Here is a 17,584-nt window from a genome sequence, read left to right on the forward strand (position 1 = left end):
GCAAAGCTACAGGGAACCAGGCAGAGGGCCTTCTCGGTAGTGGCGCCCGCCCTGTGGAACGCCCTCCCATCAGATGTCAAAAAGATAAACAACTACCTGACATTCAGAAGACATCTTAAGGCAGCCCTGTTCAGGGAAGTTTTTAATGTGTGACATCTTAGTGTATTTTTGGTTTCTATGGAAGCCGCCCAGAGTGGCTGGGGAAACCCAGCCAGATGGGCGGGGTACAAATAATAAATTATTATTATTATTATTATTATTATTATTATTATTATTATTATTTACACTCCTATGCTGGCTGTGTCCTTAAGCACCCTACCCCAACCAGGTGCCCTCCATATGTTTTGCACTACAAACCCCATCAGGCACAGCAGCACATGTTGGAACAAGAATAATGAAAACAACGATGGCAGGAGAACCTGCGTTTTGCCCAAAATTCTCCTACCGAGGCAGCTACTGACGACACCACTGTCCTATTCCACAGGCGGAATCTGGCAGATCTGTTTTCTTGCTTCCTCTGCAGAAGAGAAGGGAAGCCCAGACTTTGATCGCTCCACGCAAACGGGAACCACAATGAGGAAAGGCACAGCAAAGCAGAGGGGGGTTCGGGCTTAATCCACCATGTTTGGGGGCTTTTGTTGTTGTCAATGTAGTGCAAGTGCTAATTAGAACTAATTAAAGCTACGCTGAGATCAGAGCTCAGCAGAAACTACAGGGAAGAAGACAAACAAGGCGGGGGGAAATTTAAAAGGGAAAGGAAGTATTTTTGGGAGCCAAGTTCTTAATTGAAAAGTAAGCAAAGCATGTGTTCTTAAGCACCAACAGAAAGCAGGACCCAAGGAGGTGCCATTAAAGCGGCCTTTAATCATTCTAAACCTTTGAAGCCCTAACCAGCTAGGAGCAGGAGACCTTCTCTCTCCTGAGCCTGCCTGGGTATTAAGGGCCACAGCAGAGGACCTTATGTAGGTTCCTCTACAGTCCAGGTGAGGCAGGTGGAGCCCAGGAAGAGGATCCCTCTCTTGAAGACCTCACTTTTGGAACATGCTCCCCAGAACTGGCGCCAATGCTGTTCTCTTTTCAGCAGCAGGTGAAGACATTCTTGTTTTGCCCAATATTTTAATATCTTTCAGTGTTAGTTGGGTGGTTTTATTATGGCTTTTCTACATTTAAGATCAATAACAATATTAAATGTATAAAAGAATATTTGATAAGATCCTGTGAAAATGAAAAAAAAATATTAAAAAGAATTAAAAATATTATGGCTTTTATAGATGTCATACTGCTGCGCTGAAAGGTCACTTAAACCTAAATGAATAAATAAAGGGTGCATCAATGTTTATTTATTAATTCGTGCATTAACAGGACTAGGCCGAAACGGCAAAACTTACTAGAAGAATTCGAAACTAGGAAGAATAATTTTTTTAATAAAGGGGGGGGGAGTAAATAATGTATTTGAAAAATTACTGTAAACAATTCAAGTCATTAGTAGGATGAACATAAAACCTGTAGTTTAAAAAAAATGAATTAAGGAATATTTAAGGACTTATCAAAAATTGGAGTTATAAAGGAGATGCAGGGGGGAAATTATAACATAAGGATCTACAAAAGGGGGTGAGGGAAGTCAAAGGGGATATGTGTATTTTGTTTTTATTCTACGTATGTAAAACTGAAAAATTCAAAAATAAAATTTATATATTATTATGGTGCTGGAGAAGACTCTTGAGAGTCCCATGGACTGCAAGAAGATCAAACCTCTCCATTCTGAAGGAAATCTGCCCTGAGTGCTCACTGGAAGGACAGATCCTGAAGCTGAGGCTCCAATACTTTGGCCACCTCATGAGAAGAGAAGACTCCCTGGAAAAGACCCTGATGTTGGGAAAGATGGAGGGCACAAGGAGAAGGGGACAGCAGAGGACGAGATGGTGGGACAGTGTTCTCAAAGCTACCAGCATGAGTTTGACCAAACTGCGGGAGGCAGTGGAAGACAGGAGTGCCTGGTGCGCTCTGGTCCATGGGGTCACAAAGAGTTGGACACGGCTAAACAACTAAACAACAATATATTATATTATATTATATTATATTATATTATATTATATTATATTATATTATATTATATTATACTATATTATATTATGGATGCAGAGTTCCAGCTTCACGCACAGCCTTGTGGGAAATGCTTTCTATGGAGCCTACTTCACAGGGGCTTTGTGATGGTATGATGCACCCTGCTATGAGCTCACTGGGGGAAAGCGCAGCGCATAAATGGGAAAGTAAGTAAATAAATGTCCAGCTCCTGCCAGAAAACACCAGTAGATGGCAGCATTACATTACCAAATGGCTGCTGCAGGAACACAGACACATTACAAGTAGTCTGGGGAGGAAAACCCCTGCAGCTTGCTAGAGAACAAAATTAAAAACAACAGAACCACACAATGACAGCATAAAAGGAACCTTGGCAACCGGGTGCAATTTGCTGCACAGCACCAGCTCAACAGAGCTGGATCCCAACTGGATGTGTGCCACTGAGTCGGCCCTTGTCGAAATCAAGCAGTATGTTGCCAAATATTTCAAGGGGAGCTGAATCGAATCCAAAACATCTCAGCGTCTATAATGCTCAGGTTGCTGCTTATCAATCACAACATCATATCCCACAGAAGAGGTTCCATTTAAACAGCAGCATTTCAGGGAGTGATGTTTGCTTCATTTAACAATTGTCACACACACACACACACACACACCGGCTTTAAACCAGAGCAGAACATTGGTCCATCTCACTGCTATATACCATTGCTCTGGAGTCATAGAACCATACAAGTTAGAAGGGACCCCAAGGCTCATTCTAGACCAACCCCCTGCGATGCAGGAATCTTTGGCCCAGTGTGGGGCCCAGCAACCTCATGCATGCAGGGCATGTGAGCCAGACCTGTGTCATGGCTCTTGAGGTACGTACACCATCCAGCCCCGAGCCCCTCGTCTTGCGAGATGAAGAGGTCTGAGAAACCCCAAAGCCTGCACACTCCTAAACAGTGCTTTGATGGTGTTGCATAAACACTGAATATGACCGTCATTGTCACAGAAGCACCCCAACACACACACGGGAAACTCACCTTGGGGGATGAGTCCATGGGCATGGGAGCGTGTTTTAGTGCCAATTTGAGAAAGCTCTTGGAAGGGGCAAGCTCAAGGCGAGGACTGCAGTAGGTCTCCTCATCCTCCACTGCTACAACCCGTGAACAAAGCCTTGCTCCGAACTCCATTGTTCCAGAAAGCCTAGCCTGGCCAATAGCTGCAAGGAGCAGGGCTTTTTCAGTGGTGGTCCCCTCATCACAGAACCCTTTCCTCACCAGCCCTGCTTGGGCTTTTTAATACTTAAAGAACACTCGGATGGCTGAAAGCCATTTGCAGCTGTCCCCCACCTTCACCTGCGGTTTGAAGAACACGGTGGTTTGTTTTTTGTTTTTGTTTTTTTTAAAAAATAATTTTTATTAGTTGACCAATCCAATCCAATCAAATCACATCACATAAATTCCGAATTACAAAGCCGAATTTTATTTTTTTGTTGAGGGGACCCATATTTCAAGTTCAGAAGGGGGATTCCGATCATCTTCTTGCTACTGCGTTGATATCCAAATCAGTCCAAATAATATTCATAATTCTATCCAGTCTTATCTTGCTGTTTCCACATCTCATCTTGTTCATATATCTTTTCTTTTTTTTCTTTATGATCTCTTCTGATAATCTCCTTAAGCAGATAAACCCCAATTATAATCCTGTGTGAATTTTCCGTTCGTCCAATCCTCATATCAATATGGTTTCTATATATCATCGCTTTCATAAATAACATCACTCTTTCCATCATTAATCTCGCAGATCTGTCGCTCTTAAGTCCCTCTGAGGAGTCTCACCCACAATATAAAAACACCTCTGTTCCTCCTCCCAGACTTAAGTCCTCTGACAGAACTTGCCAACATGGCGACGGTATTTTTAACTGCGTCATTCCAAAGCTCTTATACTTTCGACGATCTTCTTGAAACATGCTTTGGTTAGAAAATTATTTCCACACAGACATAAATCCACAGCTTAAGTCAGTAAAACGGCATTTCTGACTTGGGGGGCGGGGCTTTTTGGTTAATCACATAGAGGAAAGAAAGGGAAGTTCCCCCCCTCCCCCATCCAGTCCCTTTGCCATACCGAGCCTTGGTGATCTTCTCATGATTTATTCTTGTTCCTCCGACCCGTCTTGTTTATCAGAGATCTCTTCAGTTAGCAGTCTTTACTCCCCCTCCTTCCTTGAAATATGTGCATTCCTAATTGTTTCTTTTGAAGTTATTGCAGCTAGAGGCACGGATCAGAGACAGCGTCCAGGAGCGCCGAGATCCACAGGAGGGCTTTCTGCCTAGTGCCCCCATCCCCACAAATTCGGGGGTGGTGTAGGGCACAGCAGGCAAGGGCAGCCCCCCCACAACCTTGGGGGGGTAGGGAGGCTATTTACTCCCATCACAGCCTCCTAATTACCTCGTGTGGGTTGGAGAGATGTTATTGTCAGCCATCTTCAGATGCGCCCCCTAGTGGCCCCTCAAGAACACGGTGGTTTTAATCTAATGGCAGCTATGTGATTCACATGTTTCATAAGCTGATTTATGTGCAAATATGAGATATGTGCTGGAAACTGGACAACTAGAGAAGATCAGAGCTCCAGTGCAAGAATGCAAAGAGCACTGGGCCAAAGAACAGTCTTGAGGGCGCTGTTCTGAGGCAGGGCCACTGCCCAGTTGTCCAAACGCATTTGGCACTCCATGCAAGTCCAAAGAAGCGGTAGATTTATTAAAACAAGTCTCAAACAAACTGCATTTGACGTATGTGAATCTCCTTGGGGAGACTGTAAGTGGAAGCAGAGTCAGAGTTGCTCCTGCTTCTCAAATGGCTACAGAACGGACAAAAAAAACGAAGATCATGGCCACTGGTCCCATCACCTCCTGGCAGATAGAAGGGGAAGAAATGGAGGCAGTGAGAGTTTTTACTTACTTGGGTTCCATGATTACTGCAGATAGTGACAGCAGTCACGAAATTAAAAGACACCTGCTTCTTGGGAGAAAAGCAATGATAAACCTAGACTGCATCTTAAAAAGCAGAGACATCACCTTGCCAACAAAGGTCCATCTAGAAAAAGCTATGGTTTTCCCGGTAGTGATGTATGGAAGTGAGAGCTGGACCATAAAGAAGGCTGATCGCCGAAGAATGGATGCTTTTGAATTCTGGTGCTGGAGGAGACTCTTGAGAGTCCCATGGACTGCAAGAAGATCAAACCTCTCCATTCTGAAGGAAATCAGCCCTGAGTGCTCACTGGAAGGGCAGATCCTGAAGCTGAGGCTCCAAGACTTTGGCCACTTCATGAGAAGAGAAGACTCCCTGGAAAAGACCATGATGTTGGGAAAGATGGAGGGCACAAGGAGCAGGGGACGACAGAGGACGAGATGGTTGGACAGTGTTCTCGAAGCTACCAGCATGAGTTTGACCAAATGCGGGAGGCAGTGGAAGACAAGAGTGCCTGGCGTGCTCTGGTCCAGGGGGTCACGAAGAGGCGGACACGACTGAACGACTAAACAACAACAACAATAGAACGTATTGGACTCCTCAGCAGTAAGCAGTGCTGGGCCTGAGAGGTGCATGGGAGATCGACTTGGAGAGGTGGAAGCTACCAGGTGAGAGCTGGGAGGGTTCGCTCTTCTGTGTGTGGGGTAAGAGACAACATAGAATTGTGATAGAGGCTGGGCTTTCATTCCCTTTCTCGTCTTCTGTTCTTTTCATTATTCTTTGTTATTCTTCCTTTTTTCACGTTTTTCTTCTCTAGATTGGTTTGGCTTTGATTGCATTTTATGCCGAAAACTTTTAATTAAATTTTATTTTATTTTTAAAAAGGCATGGAATTCCGAAGAGTGGGGCTCCTCTGACCAGGGTTAGCAGGAGAAGGAGAATCGCCCAGCATGAAGTGTGGCCTACCCTGCACAAAGGGGGAATATGGAAGCACCAACAGTGCTTACTGTGAGCTGTGAGCAGAACCTCATTTGTGTGGCAGCTGAAGAGATGAGCCACTGCCCATCCAGTGGGGCATACAGGGCTGATGATGAGAAAGCATGTGAATGTGGTGCCGTTGCTTTTTCCTGACGCCCTGGCATTCGTAAGGCCGGGCCATGGCAGCAGGCAGTGCAGGGTGGTGACCAACATGGGGATAACATGCAGAGCAGATGACCTAGCAAGTGTCGCCCTCCATGCCCCAAACACTGTCTGTTCATTGCCTTGGCTCGTTCCGCTGCCAACCTTCTCTTGCACTTGGGTCTCCGATATGGGTGCCAGTTGCTGTCAGCACATGTTCGAGTCCTGTGCCGCTTGCCAAAAACCTGCGCTAATTTAGTTAACATTTCAAGTTGTGTGTGTGTGTTTTAAATCATTTAAAAAGGAAATGATTGAATTTGAGAATTATATTCCGGAGAGAATTGGTAATGGAGCCCCCCTCTCTGCCTCGGGGTTTTGTAATTTCCCCATGTCAATGTTATTATGAATAGGCTAACTCAATAATGAGATCATTCCCCATATGAGAATCCAAATAATTGAAGCTCACCAGCGGACTTTGTTCCCCCTAAATCTGCTCAAGTCAGACTTCTTCACCCATCTAATTCGGTCTCGGGGAAGGAAAAAAGGGGACAAAAGACTGTGAGCTTCCCCTTCCATTATTGGTGGATTATTCCGAGTCCAAGGCACGGGGGGACAGACACAAAAGCTTTTTCTGCTCAGTCCAGACAGGCATTTTGATTCCTGACCCCAAAAATATCCTTATGAATATTTCATACATTCAGCTGTCCATTGCTGAAATAACTAATGCCAAGATTAAAGAGACAATCGGCCAGAGAGGCAGCCCGCACTTCTCCTATCTGTTTGCAAAATCAATGCAATCCTTCTGGTGGTGATGGGGGTGGGCAGGGGGGCTGTTGATGCTTGCTTTCATTAACCTGGGCGCCAGTCCATGGCCCACACTGAATTACAGCGGAATTGTGTCTGGAAAAGTCATCCAGGCCAAACTCTTGCCCTAAGGCTGGATTTGTGACAAAATAGCATCCACACTGCATGCTAATGATCATGGGGCCACCGTGTCAAAATCCAACTGGATTGAGGTCTTTCTACATGCAAAACTTGCCCTCAGACATTGAGCCCATCCTCCTTTGCTAAACTTTTGCAGTCCACATTTTGGAGGCAGCACAAGTTCCCCTCTCACCTTGCGAAGTCCAGGTCCGCCTCCCGAGACATGGTGATGTTGGTCAGGTTCTGTTGAAGGATAAAGATGTTTCGGCACATCTTCTTGATGCCAGATTCACTGATGCGCTTGAAGTGCTGGGCCCCGTTTATGAGAATACAGGAAATCAAGTGGCCCAAACCTGGAGGGAGCAGGAAAGGTAAGGAAAATTTCACATATAGGTGACCGGTAAGAAGAAAGGATTAAGACAGAGAGATAAAATCATCAAAACAGTAACTTATGAAATGATTCCGCTTAACGAGGCACATCAAACAGGCAACATTTTGACTTTTCCTGGGTCCCATTTACTTCAGGGCACTCACAAAAGCTTTCCAACATATGTCCGTCACACAGAATTTTTGCAACCTTTTAGTTTTGGCTGCCCTGCCTGATCAAATGCAAGGGGGGAGAGTTCAAGGTGGTGAACGTGGTTCTTTCCGCTCCCCATTTAACCTCCATAACAACCCTGTGAGGTAGGTTAGGTTGAGAGGCAGTAACTAGCCCAAGGTCACCAAGTGATCTTCATGAGTGGAGATTTGAACCCTGGTCTCCCAGGTCCTAGTCTAACACACTAACCGGGGCACTCACATGCTTGCTCATTCTCATGAAGTCATATATTGGCTTAGCAACAAGACGCATAAGCTCATGTCTTTAACCAAAGACAGCCTGCAATTCCATATATGGACTCAGTACAGCCTGCTTTCACCCAGAAAATGGAAATCTCCCCCACACCACCCGCTTGCTGGACTGTATAGGGCTCATCATCCCCAAATCACTGGAAAGCAAATGACCTTCAAAGATATACTGGAACTTGTGCTGCTGAAGACTGGCACTCATGGCTTCTTCAACGAAGCTGATGTCCTTATTGAGTCGCACCACCAGGGGGTCATAATCCATGCTCTCCACATTGGCAACAATGGCGTAATTTCCTTGCTTAGTCAAGGGGATCAGATAGTGGAAGCAGTGAACCCTGCAAAACAGAAGGCAATGATAGCTGTTCAACGACATCATACTACTTAATCAGAGAAAATATTTAGCTTAATCAACAGCTGCCAAGACCGAATGGTTGGGTGTACATTTGCATGTGGGGAAATCCAAATCATCCATGGATCCCTTGGACAAGACATGGGGGATCTATGGATGTGCCAAACATCATATCGCCTTCTTTATACTGAAGAAGATACTAGCACTGGGTCGTAGTCAATGCTAGTTCTACCCAGAGTAGACGGGCTCATTATTTTCAACGGGTGTACTGTGAGTAGGACTCAGTTTGAAGGCCATCCATTATTCTTGTTGCTCCAAGGTAGGGGAGAATTAAGGCCTGGGCCAAGAAGAAACATCAACTACATCTTTTCCTGAACACTTTAGTCTTATGCAATGGCATCTGGGGTGTGGGATAGAGATTTTTTGTTTTTTCTCTAAAAAATAGAATTAGAATTATGATTGTGGTATTTTATATATCACATCTATCTCCTGTGCCTCACAAACCCATTTCCCTCTATTCCCTTGCACTATTTCTGATTGTTAAAACTGTCCTGTCCCAAACTGGAAGTCTGAAGTGGTAGAGTCCAGGAAAGGTGGCATCACTTGATTCTACTGAATATGCAAACTGGCCTGGGCTGTGTCCAAAGATGGGGAGCTCTTAAGACTCAGAGATATAGAATTAAGAAGAAGTTGGTTGTGCTTCCTTCCCCATGGCTTCAGGAGAGCATCCAAAGAGCATCTGAACTGAACTGTACAAAAGACAAATTTTGTAAAGTGTGTCAATTACATACATTTATGCAAATGGGCCCAATTTCCATAATGCAGTCCAATTGCAGATTATGGGGTTTGTGGTTGCCTTGATTGCTTGAATAAGGCAGCTCTGAAGGCAAGGACTTAAAGCAGAGAACTGGCAAGCAGACACTAAGAAGAAGCTGCCACAGCCCCTCCCAGACCATCTGGCCACCAGCCTAGGGTGCCACAGATCAGTGGCAGATGCTGGAGTTGAAGCCACAGTGGGCAGAAGGCCACGATGCTAGTATTTATACTTTGCTAATCTAGAGGCTTCATACTGCTAGCCAATCACAGAGGCTGCTGTTGCAAACCCCTATTTCCTTTCTGCTCCTAGAATAGGCTCTGAAGCTCATTAACCTGTTGAGGAGAAGAAGACACTATATTTGGTTACAGCTTTGTCTTCAAAACCTCCTGGTTCAAACACTGGAGTCCCTGATGCTCCCGTCTTGCAAGGCAATGTGTAGTGCCCTGTGCAGGCCTAGAACTATGGAGATGGCTTTTGGGCATTGATGTGGGTGAGGTCCTACCATACGGAGGGGGGCTGGACAGGGTGGCCACCTGGGTTGTCCAACTGTAGGCTGAGCTAGCTGTGATGTTGTCACCCTGTTGACCAATCGAGAGCTAGCCATGAGAATGCTGGCTCCATAGCCCTCGTCACCTTCTCTCTGAAGCACATTTCCTCAAACACATCTAAGCAGGTCAGCAGCACAACTAGCCAGGGTTCTCCCTTAACCCAGGATGTGAAACCTATAATTTCACAACAAAATAAAAAAATTCCTTCCAGTAGCACCTTAAAGACCAACTAAGTTAGTTCTTGGTATGAGCTTTCGTGTGCATGCACACTTCTTCAGATACACTGAAACAGAAGTCCCCAGACCCTTCTATATAGAGTAGCACCTTAAAGACCAACTAAGTTAGTTCTTGGTATGAGCTTTCGTGTGCATGCACACTTCTTCAGATACACTGAAACAGAAGTCCCCAGACCCTTCTATATAGAGTCTGGGGACTTCTGTTTCAGTGTATCTGAAGAAGTGTGCATGCACACGAAAGCTCATACCAAGAACTAACTTAGTTGGTCTTTAAGGTGCTACTGGAAGGAATTTTTTTATTTTGTTTTGACTATGGCAGACCAACACGGCTACCTATCTGTAACTATAATTTCACATTCTGGTTAAACAGGGGGACCCCGTTAACAGCAGTTAATTACAGAGGTGGAAAACTGCTTATTCCAAGGGTGAGAAGGAATTGGTCAAGGGAGGGAGCAGTTGCTCCTAAGGCTAGTTCATTAAACTGCATTTAAGACAAAGACCCAATTGCATCCATCCCATCCCATGACATGGCTGGTTGAAAAACGTAATGAAGTGCAGAAGACAAATCACGCAGTTGTCGCCCCCAGAATCTCCCCTGTCTCTGTGCTGACATGTTTGTGTTGACCTTGATGCAACTTTGGCATTAAGGTTTTCTGAAAACATTGCTGATTACACAGCAGGGAGGTTGATTTTTGCAAAATGCTTCTTCGGGATTGTTAACTGTGATTCGTGGCTGGTGCCAAATCACTAACCCACCCACCCCCAAGGGCAGACCTTTTATTTATTGAAACTGCCTGATAAAGGTGACATTCTCAAAATAAAGTGACAACGTAGTATTTTCCCTTTAAAGTTCAAATAGGTGAATAATAATAATAATAATAATAATAATAAGGGAAGAATCCTGGTAGGTGATTTCTGCTTTAAATGTAACCACCATTTCAGCCTGTCATTTCCCGCCCCCCTGTGGGGAAAATACATATAAAGGCCTGTGCTGATTAGATACAGCGCAAGTTGTCACAGGTAAAATGCCAAATGTTCCCTTTCTTTTGGCTCTCCTGACATAGTATATGCTGGTTCAGCAAATATGTCCATTGGAGGCGTTTCAAATGAAATCCTCAAGTGGCGACACAGGAGTCTGGAGTGATAACCAGGCTAATGAGAGCTTGGGGGATGTGGAACAAGGATTTGTAGGTCAGCGGTGGACCTGCCTACGGAAGCCTCATATTCTGGAGGCTTGCACTCACTTCAATTCTACATCCACATGCCAGAGGGGCCCTTCTGAAACACGTGAGCAAAAGCAGGTTGGAGAGCAGGAACAGCCAAATTAGCCGCGGTGAGGAAGAGATGTTGAAACAATGACCAATCTTTTTTCTTTCATTTTTAAATCTTGACATTTTAAGGCGACTGAAGGATGCTTTGACTACAGCACTGGCAGGGTATATGTTAAACCTTTGCCCCCATGGAGGGTCCCCCCCCCCAATCTGGAATTCTCCCCACCCTCAAACTCAGCTGCTTTCTTAGAGATAAAACATCATTTTAAAAGCTTTATTAAAAAAAAATGAACTAATGACGTTCCTTCTAGAATCATCAACAGAGTCTAGTAGCACTTTGAAGGCTAACCAATTTATTCTGGCAAATGTGTTCATGAACCAGAGACCACTTTGCTACATTTTATGCATCTGAGGAAGTGGCGTCCGGTCCATAAAAGCTTCTGCTCTGATAGTCACAAGACCATTTGCAGTTTTTGCTGCAACAGACTAACATCCCTCTGGAAATTCTTCTCTTCCAGCATCAGAACACTATGGAATTTCAGTTTAAGCCCAGCTCCCTTATTACAATAAAGAAATAGCCAGCCCATGGTGATGAGAAAATGTCAGATAAAAGCACAAAACTTTGGCTGAATTTTTTTTTTTTTTTTTTTTTGTATTCTAACATTTTGCTGGAAGCCGGCCGGAGTGGCTGGGGGGGGGGTATAAAGAATAAACTATTATTATTGTTGTTGTTTGAGCCCAACTACTTACATTCAAAGACAACACTTTGATCCACTGTACAACACTAACCACTCCCCCCTCATAGACTGGAAAGTTCATTTCTTAAAGGAACTAATTCAACAGATCCCAAGAGGAATTAATTCCAGTTCGCATTTGTCCCTTTACAAAACAAGCTAGTTTCGTTCACACAGTTCACATTCATCCAAATGATCACCAGCAGAGTAGCAACCTTTTAGCGTTAAGAATGTAATAGACTGCTTTGCTGATGTATAAGATAAATTTAAAAGTTTTAAGAAAACATCAGAACACACACATAGTGAAATGTGAACTGTCAATATTTCCCCTAATAATTGTGATAATTAAGCTTAAAGGTCCAAAGAATCTGAAGAGTAAAAAAACACATGTAAGTAAATTAGCTTGAAGATGAACTAGGAATCATTCAAAGTTGCACACCAAAATGAACTTAATTCGTGTCCAGTTGACCAAACCATTATGGGAACTACTTCATTACTGGACCTCAAAAACAACTAATGGCACAGAGAGTCAGAAACATTCCCTGCTGTGAAATGGAAGCCCCTGGCCTCAGTCACGGAGTCAGTCTTAGAGAAGCTTCTGGATTCTGGTTTCCCTTGTACGATTGCTTTATGGATCCTCATGCAAGTGTGATACATCTTGAAAAAGTAATAATAATAATAATAATAATAATAATAATAATAATAATAAATTATTTATACCCCGCCCATCTGGCTGAGTTTCCCCAGCCACTCTGGGCGGCTCCCAATCAAATGTTAAAAACAGTACAGCATTAAATATTAAAAACTTCCCTAAACAGGGCTGCCTTCAGATGTCTTTTAAAGATAGGATAGCTGTTTATTTCCTTCACATCTGAAGGGAGGGTGTTCCACAGGGTGGGTGCCACTACCGAGAAGGCCCTCTGTCTGGTTCCCTGTAACATCACTTCTCACAGGGAGGGAACTGCCAGAAGGCCCTCGGCGCTGGATCTCAGTGTCCGGGCTGAACGATGGGGGTGGAGACACTCCTTCAGGTATCCCTAAAGTCCAATGGAGGCTGGTGTCCATTGGGACCAGTCAAGGAAAAGGCCAACAATAGGCAGAGCCAGCTAATTTTTTTCCTCCGCCACCAATTCCTCCTCCCTGTTGAGTTCTGCAAATGCCATACTGAGACTGAAGGAGGCACACACTGACCTCTGTATAACCAGCTGAATACATACCTAACTTCTAAGTGCAGAACCAGCAAGCAGCGGTCAGCCATTTCCTGGAAGGATCGGGCCAGCTCAGTGAGGGTTTGCATGATCTGCTCGGACACTGGAGGGAGATCCATGTTGGCATGTCCATCTTGGCTAGGTGACACTGCAGAGGAAAGAGAAAGTGGGATGTGATGACTGCCTGGGACATTCATCACTGCACCTGTGCCATCTCAGCTGGCATCTACTGAATTGTCAGCCCAGTTAGGGGAGGAAAGGTCACAGGGACTAAGCTCTTGAAGTAGATGTTGTGTCAACGTTCCTAGGCAACAGACTAGGCACTTGAAATCTTATTTGTTTCCAATGATGTAGCTGCAAAATGCCTCCCAGCAGAGCAATTCTCGGTGGTGAACAGCCATGGAGGTTTTAAGTAGCTGCAGCACCAGGTTGGTGGGAAAGGCAGTGTAGCATTAAAAAAGAAAATAGAAAAGCTTCCATGGCAAGGCTAGTTTATGGACTCTTCAGAGAGTTCACTGACATGCCTATCATATTTATTTAGTCATTCAATTTATGAGCCACCCAATGAAAATATTCTCTATGCAAAAACTTATTTACTACCATAAATAGGAGGACTACAGTCTCATGGAACTCTTGAACATGAGTTGACTGATCTTGGTTATCTCTTGTGATCCAAGGACAGAAGAATGAAATCCTCCCCTGGAGACTCAAGAGACTCCCTCAAGTCAATTATTTTTATCAGACACTTTCATTGCACCATGTTGCCTTTTCTTGCAACAGTGAGGGCTAGAAAAAAATGCTCTGTTTAAGGAACATACACACAGAATTGCCAAGACTGCACACAATTTTCTATGACTACCCCAACTACAAGGATTGCTTATCATTCCATGTTTCCATCTAGCAAGTAGTTTAGGGGTCCGCTATTTTATCTAATAGGACTGATTTGGGAGGTGGGCCATTCCTTTCTTGACAGCTCAAAACGCTTTTACAATAACCTGTCCTGACAAACAGAGGAATCATTCATTCTGGCAAAGTGAAGGGGGTGGTGGGGGGTGGAAATTAAGTCATTTGCACTGGTTGTCACCAGCGATTTCAATCATTTTGTTACTCGAAAGAATGGCAGCGCCTCTTGAAAAACTGACTCCTGCAAATCAATGCATGCAAATGACAAGAGCTCGGGAACAAGAAACAGGACTTGAGGTGCTCCTGAAGCATAATGCTTTGTAGCAAATCAAGGCCCATCGTGAAAGTCCACGGACCACTTCCTGATTGAACAGAATGTCAGGGAAGACATTTGAATGGTTTAATCACAGTGGGAAGAAAACCAGTTTGGGGTTTCAGATTCTGGCTTGGTTGCAGTGAAGTGTGTGCGTTTTTAAAAGTATAACATGTCATCTTGTACATGCACACAAATTGTTCTCTGGAATCCCCCCTGACATAGTTCTGAAACTCACAACAAGAGAAAGCCAGCATTTGAGAAGGAAGTTGTACTATAGATGAGAGAGCTCTCGGCTACAGCTCTGACAACAGAAAATCTAGATTCATATACAGTGGTGCCTCGCAAGACGAAATTAATCCGTTCCATGAGGCTCTTCGTATAGCGGTTTTTTCGTCTTGCGAAGCAAGCCCATTGACAGCTTAGCGGATTAGCGCTATTAGCGGTTTAGCGGCTTTTAGCGGATCAGCTGATAAGCGGCTTAGGGCTTAGGAAAGGGGGGGGAAAGGGGGGGGAACCCCGCAGGAACTCGCAAGACATTTTCGTCTTGCGAAGCAAGCCCATAGGAAATTCGTTTTGCGAAGCGCCTCCAAAACGGAAAACCCTTTCGTCTAGCGGGTTTTCCTTCTTGTGAGGCGTTCGTCTTGCGGGGCACCACTGTAATATTCCAGCAGTCTCCATACATTCCGGAGCAAAAAGCAAAGTACCCCCTCTGCAACCCCCTGGATCCTGTTCCCTTCGCTTTGACACATTTCTTATGTAGAAGACCAACTATCAAACTATCAATCAATCAATCAATCAATCAATCAATCCATCTTCACTGACAACAGCAACATGCACCTCAGTACCCAAATACCAGTGTTTGGGTCCAGGGGCTTCTGGAAAGATTTGGGCTGGGTGAATACTGCAACAGCACTCTGACATCTATTGCAGCTTCCCAGAGTTTTCCAAGCCCAAATCAAGGTGCCATTTTTAACTTACAAAGCTCTGTAAGGCTGGTGGTGATGAGATTTTTCAAGTGTGGCACCCTAACTTTGGTGCTTTCTTGCCAGACTAATCACCTGATGACATCTTTATTCTCTTTCTGGTGCCAGATGAAAACCTTTCTGTCCACCCCAGGCCTTTTAGTCTTTCAGCTCTTCAGCTGGTGACTTTCTGCCTCTGCTCCGTACTGGTTTTAATTGACTGCAACAGTTTGCTTATTTTTTTATTGATTTTTAATTTTATTTTATTGTAAGCTGCTCTGAGACCCCAATCTGCTTTGGATCTGCTCCGTGTTGTTCAGCTTTGGGTGGGAAAATAGAAATCACATCTCCTCCTTTTTCTGCTGGGCAATCAGTTGGAAAACTAAGGTCATGAGGGAGGGAGGAAACCTGCTAAAGTTCAGAGATGTAGGCCCAGGTGCTACCACATTAATTTATTTTACCTTTTTTAAAAAGAAAAAAAGAAAAATACTAGAAAAGTCACACTTTTTCTCTCCCCTCATGAAGTAAAAAGAGAGCAATAGGATTTTTTATTGTTTATTTGGGGGGGGGGGGCGGAAAGAACAATTGAGAAATCAGCAGGCAGCCCCAATAGTCTAATTCCTCCGCTTATATACCTGCTCTCACAGCTGGAACTCAGAGAAGAAGGTTGACCCCTGTTGAAGAACTCTATTTACTTTAATACCCCCTTTCCCAAATCACTGTGATTGGAGTGGCCTAATAAAATACAGTGTTACCTCAGGTTAAGTACTTAATTCGTTCCGGAGGTCCGTACTTAACCTGGAACTGTTCTTAACCTGAAGCGCCATTTTAGCTAATGGGGCCTCCTGCTGCTGCCGCGCCACCAGAGACCGATTTCTGTTCTCATCCTGAAGCAAAGTTCTTAACCTGAAGCACTATTTCTGGGTTAGCGGAGTCTGTAACCTGAAGCATATGTAACCTGAGGTATCACTGTAATGCGCTGTCATTAAAAGCTAGACCTGCCTATCAAAACAATCCCCACCCCTTCCCTCTTTAAAAAGAATTAGTTTCAGTCAGCTGGATTTTGCAACGGGGGCGGGTGGGGGGGGGAGAAAGAAATGCAGCAGAGGTAGGAGGAGAAAGGCCATTTTTTAAAACGTTTTTGTAAAAACCAAGGCCATGGAGTGACTGAAAAGCTTAGGAGGTCTCTCATCTGCCTTGAGAAACCTTGTTAATGGTGCAAACTATTAACGTGAGATAATTATTCAAAAAACACTCTTGTTAGTCAAGGCACACATAGAGCCAATACATAAAGGTAAAGGTAAAGGTACCCCTGCCCGTACGGGCCAGTCTTGACAGACTCTGGGGTTGTGCGCCCATCTCACTTAAGAGGCCAGGGGCCAGCGCTGTCCGGAGACACTTCCGGGTCACGTGGCCAGCGTGACAAAGCTGCTCTGGCGAGCCAGAGCCGCACACGGAAACGCCGTTTACCTTCCCGCTGGTAAGCGGTCCCTATTTATCTACTTGCACCCGGAGGTGGTTTCGAACTGCTAGGTAGGCAGGCGCTGGGACCGAGCAGCGGGAGCGCACCCCGCCGCAGGGATTCGAACCGCCGACCTTTCAATCGGCAAGTCCTAGGCGCTGAGGCTTTAACCCACAGCGCCACCTGCGTCCCCAGAGCCAATACATACCCCTAACAAATAATGAATGAACAGCTTACATTCTGGCAAGCCCCTCTATGTCTCAACTTAATTTCCTAATTTCGGGTGTTCTCTCCCGTTCTGTTGCGTCCATATGTCCATGGGAAGTACAGCAGCAGCCCTCAATTGCTTCCTGCAACTATGAAAAGCTGCATCCTCAAAGAATTACCCAAACCTAAACCTCTTCCAAAGACTGCTGGTGCTGTTGATTCCAGTAGCCACCAACCCAATGACACGTTCCAGGAACACCTCTCTTTTCCAGCCAACTCCTCAGTTCTACCATTAAAAATAGCTGAATGGGGTGGGATTCAATGCTAGTCTTCATCACGGTAGACCCATTGAAGTTAAAGAGAACCAGGCAGAAGGCCTTTTCAGTAGTAGCGCCCACCCTGTGGGTCACTATCCTATCAGATGTCAAGCAGATACACAGCTATATGTCCTTTAGAAGGCATCTGAAGGCAGTCCGGTATGGAAAGCTTTTAATGTTTTATTTTCTTTTTATATTTTGCTGGAAGCCACCTAGAGTAGCTGGGGCAACCCAGTCAGATAGGCAAAGAAGAAGAAGAAGAAGAAGGGGCTGTGGCTAACTTAGTTTCATTAACTGCAGTAAATCTACTCTCAGTAGGAATGAGTTGAAT

The 17,584-nt window shown here is 44.6% G+C and overlaps 1 protein-coding gene across 1 annotated transcript in view; it reads right to left on the reverse strand.

Moving 5' to 3' along the window:
• Positions 1 to 17,584, reverse strand: part of EXOC4 (exocyst complex component 4) — a 376,341-nt gene that overhangs the window by 23,368 nt on the left and 335,389 nt on the right. Inside the window, exons 15-17 of the mRNA XM_079992331.1 lie at positions 13,096 to 13,234; positions 8,080 to 8,258; positions 7,271 to 7,430 (exon numbers count right to left, since the gene is read on the reverse strand). Coding sequence (XP_079848457.1) covers positions 7,271 to 7,430; positions 8,080 to 8,258; positions 13,096 to 13,234 — 478 coding nt within the window. The remainder of the gene's footprint in view (positions 1 to 7,270; positions 7,431 to 8,079; positions 8,259 to 13,095; positions 13,235 to 17,584) is intronic.

Source organism: Podarcis cretensis (assembly GCF_951804945.1).
Source record: "Podarcis cretensis genome assembly, chromosome: 10".
Taxonomy (NCBI): domain Eukaryota; kingdom Metazoa; phylum Chordata; class Lepidosauria; order Squamata; family Lacertidae; genus Podarcis; species Podarcis cretensis.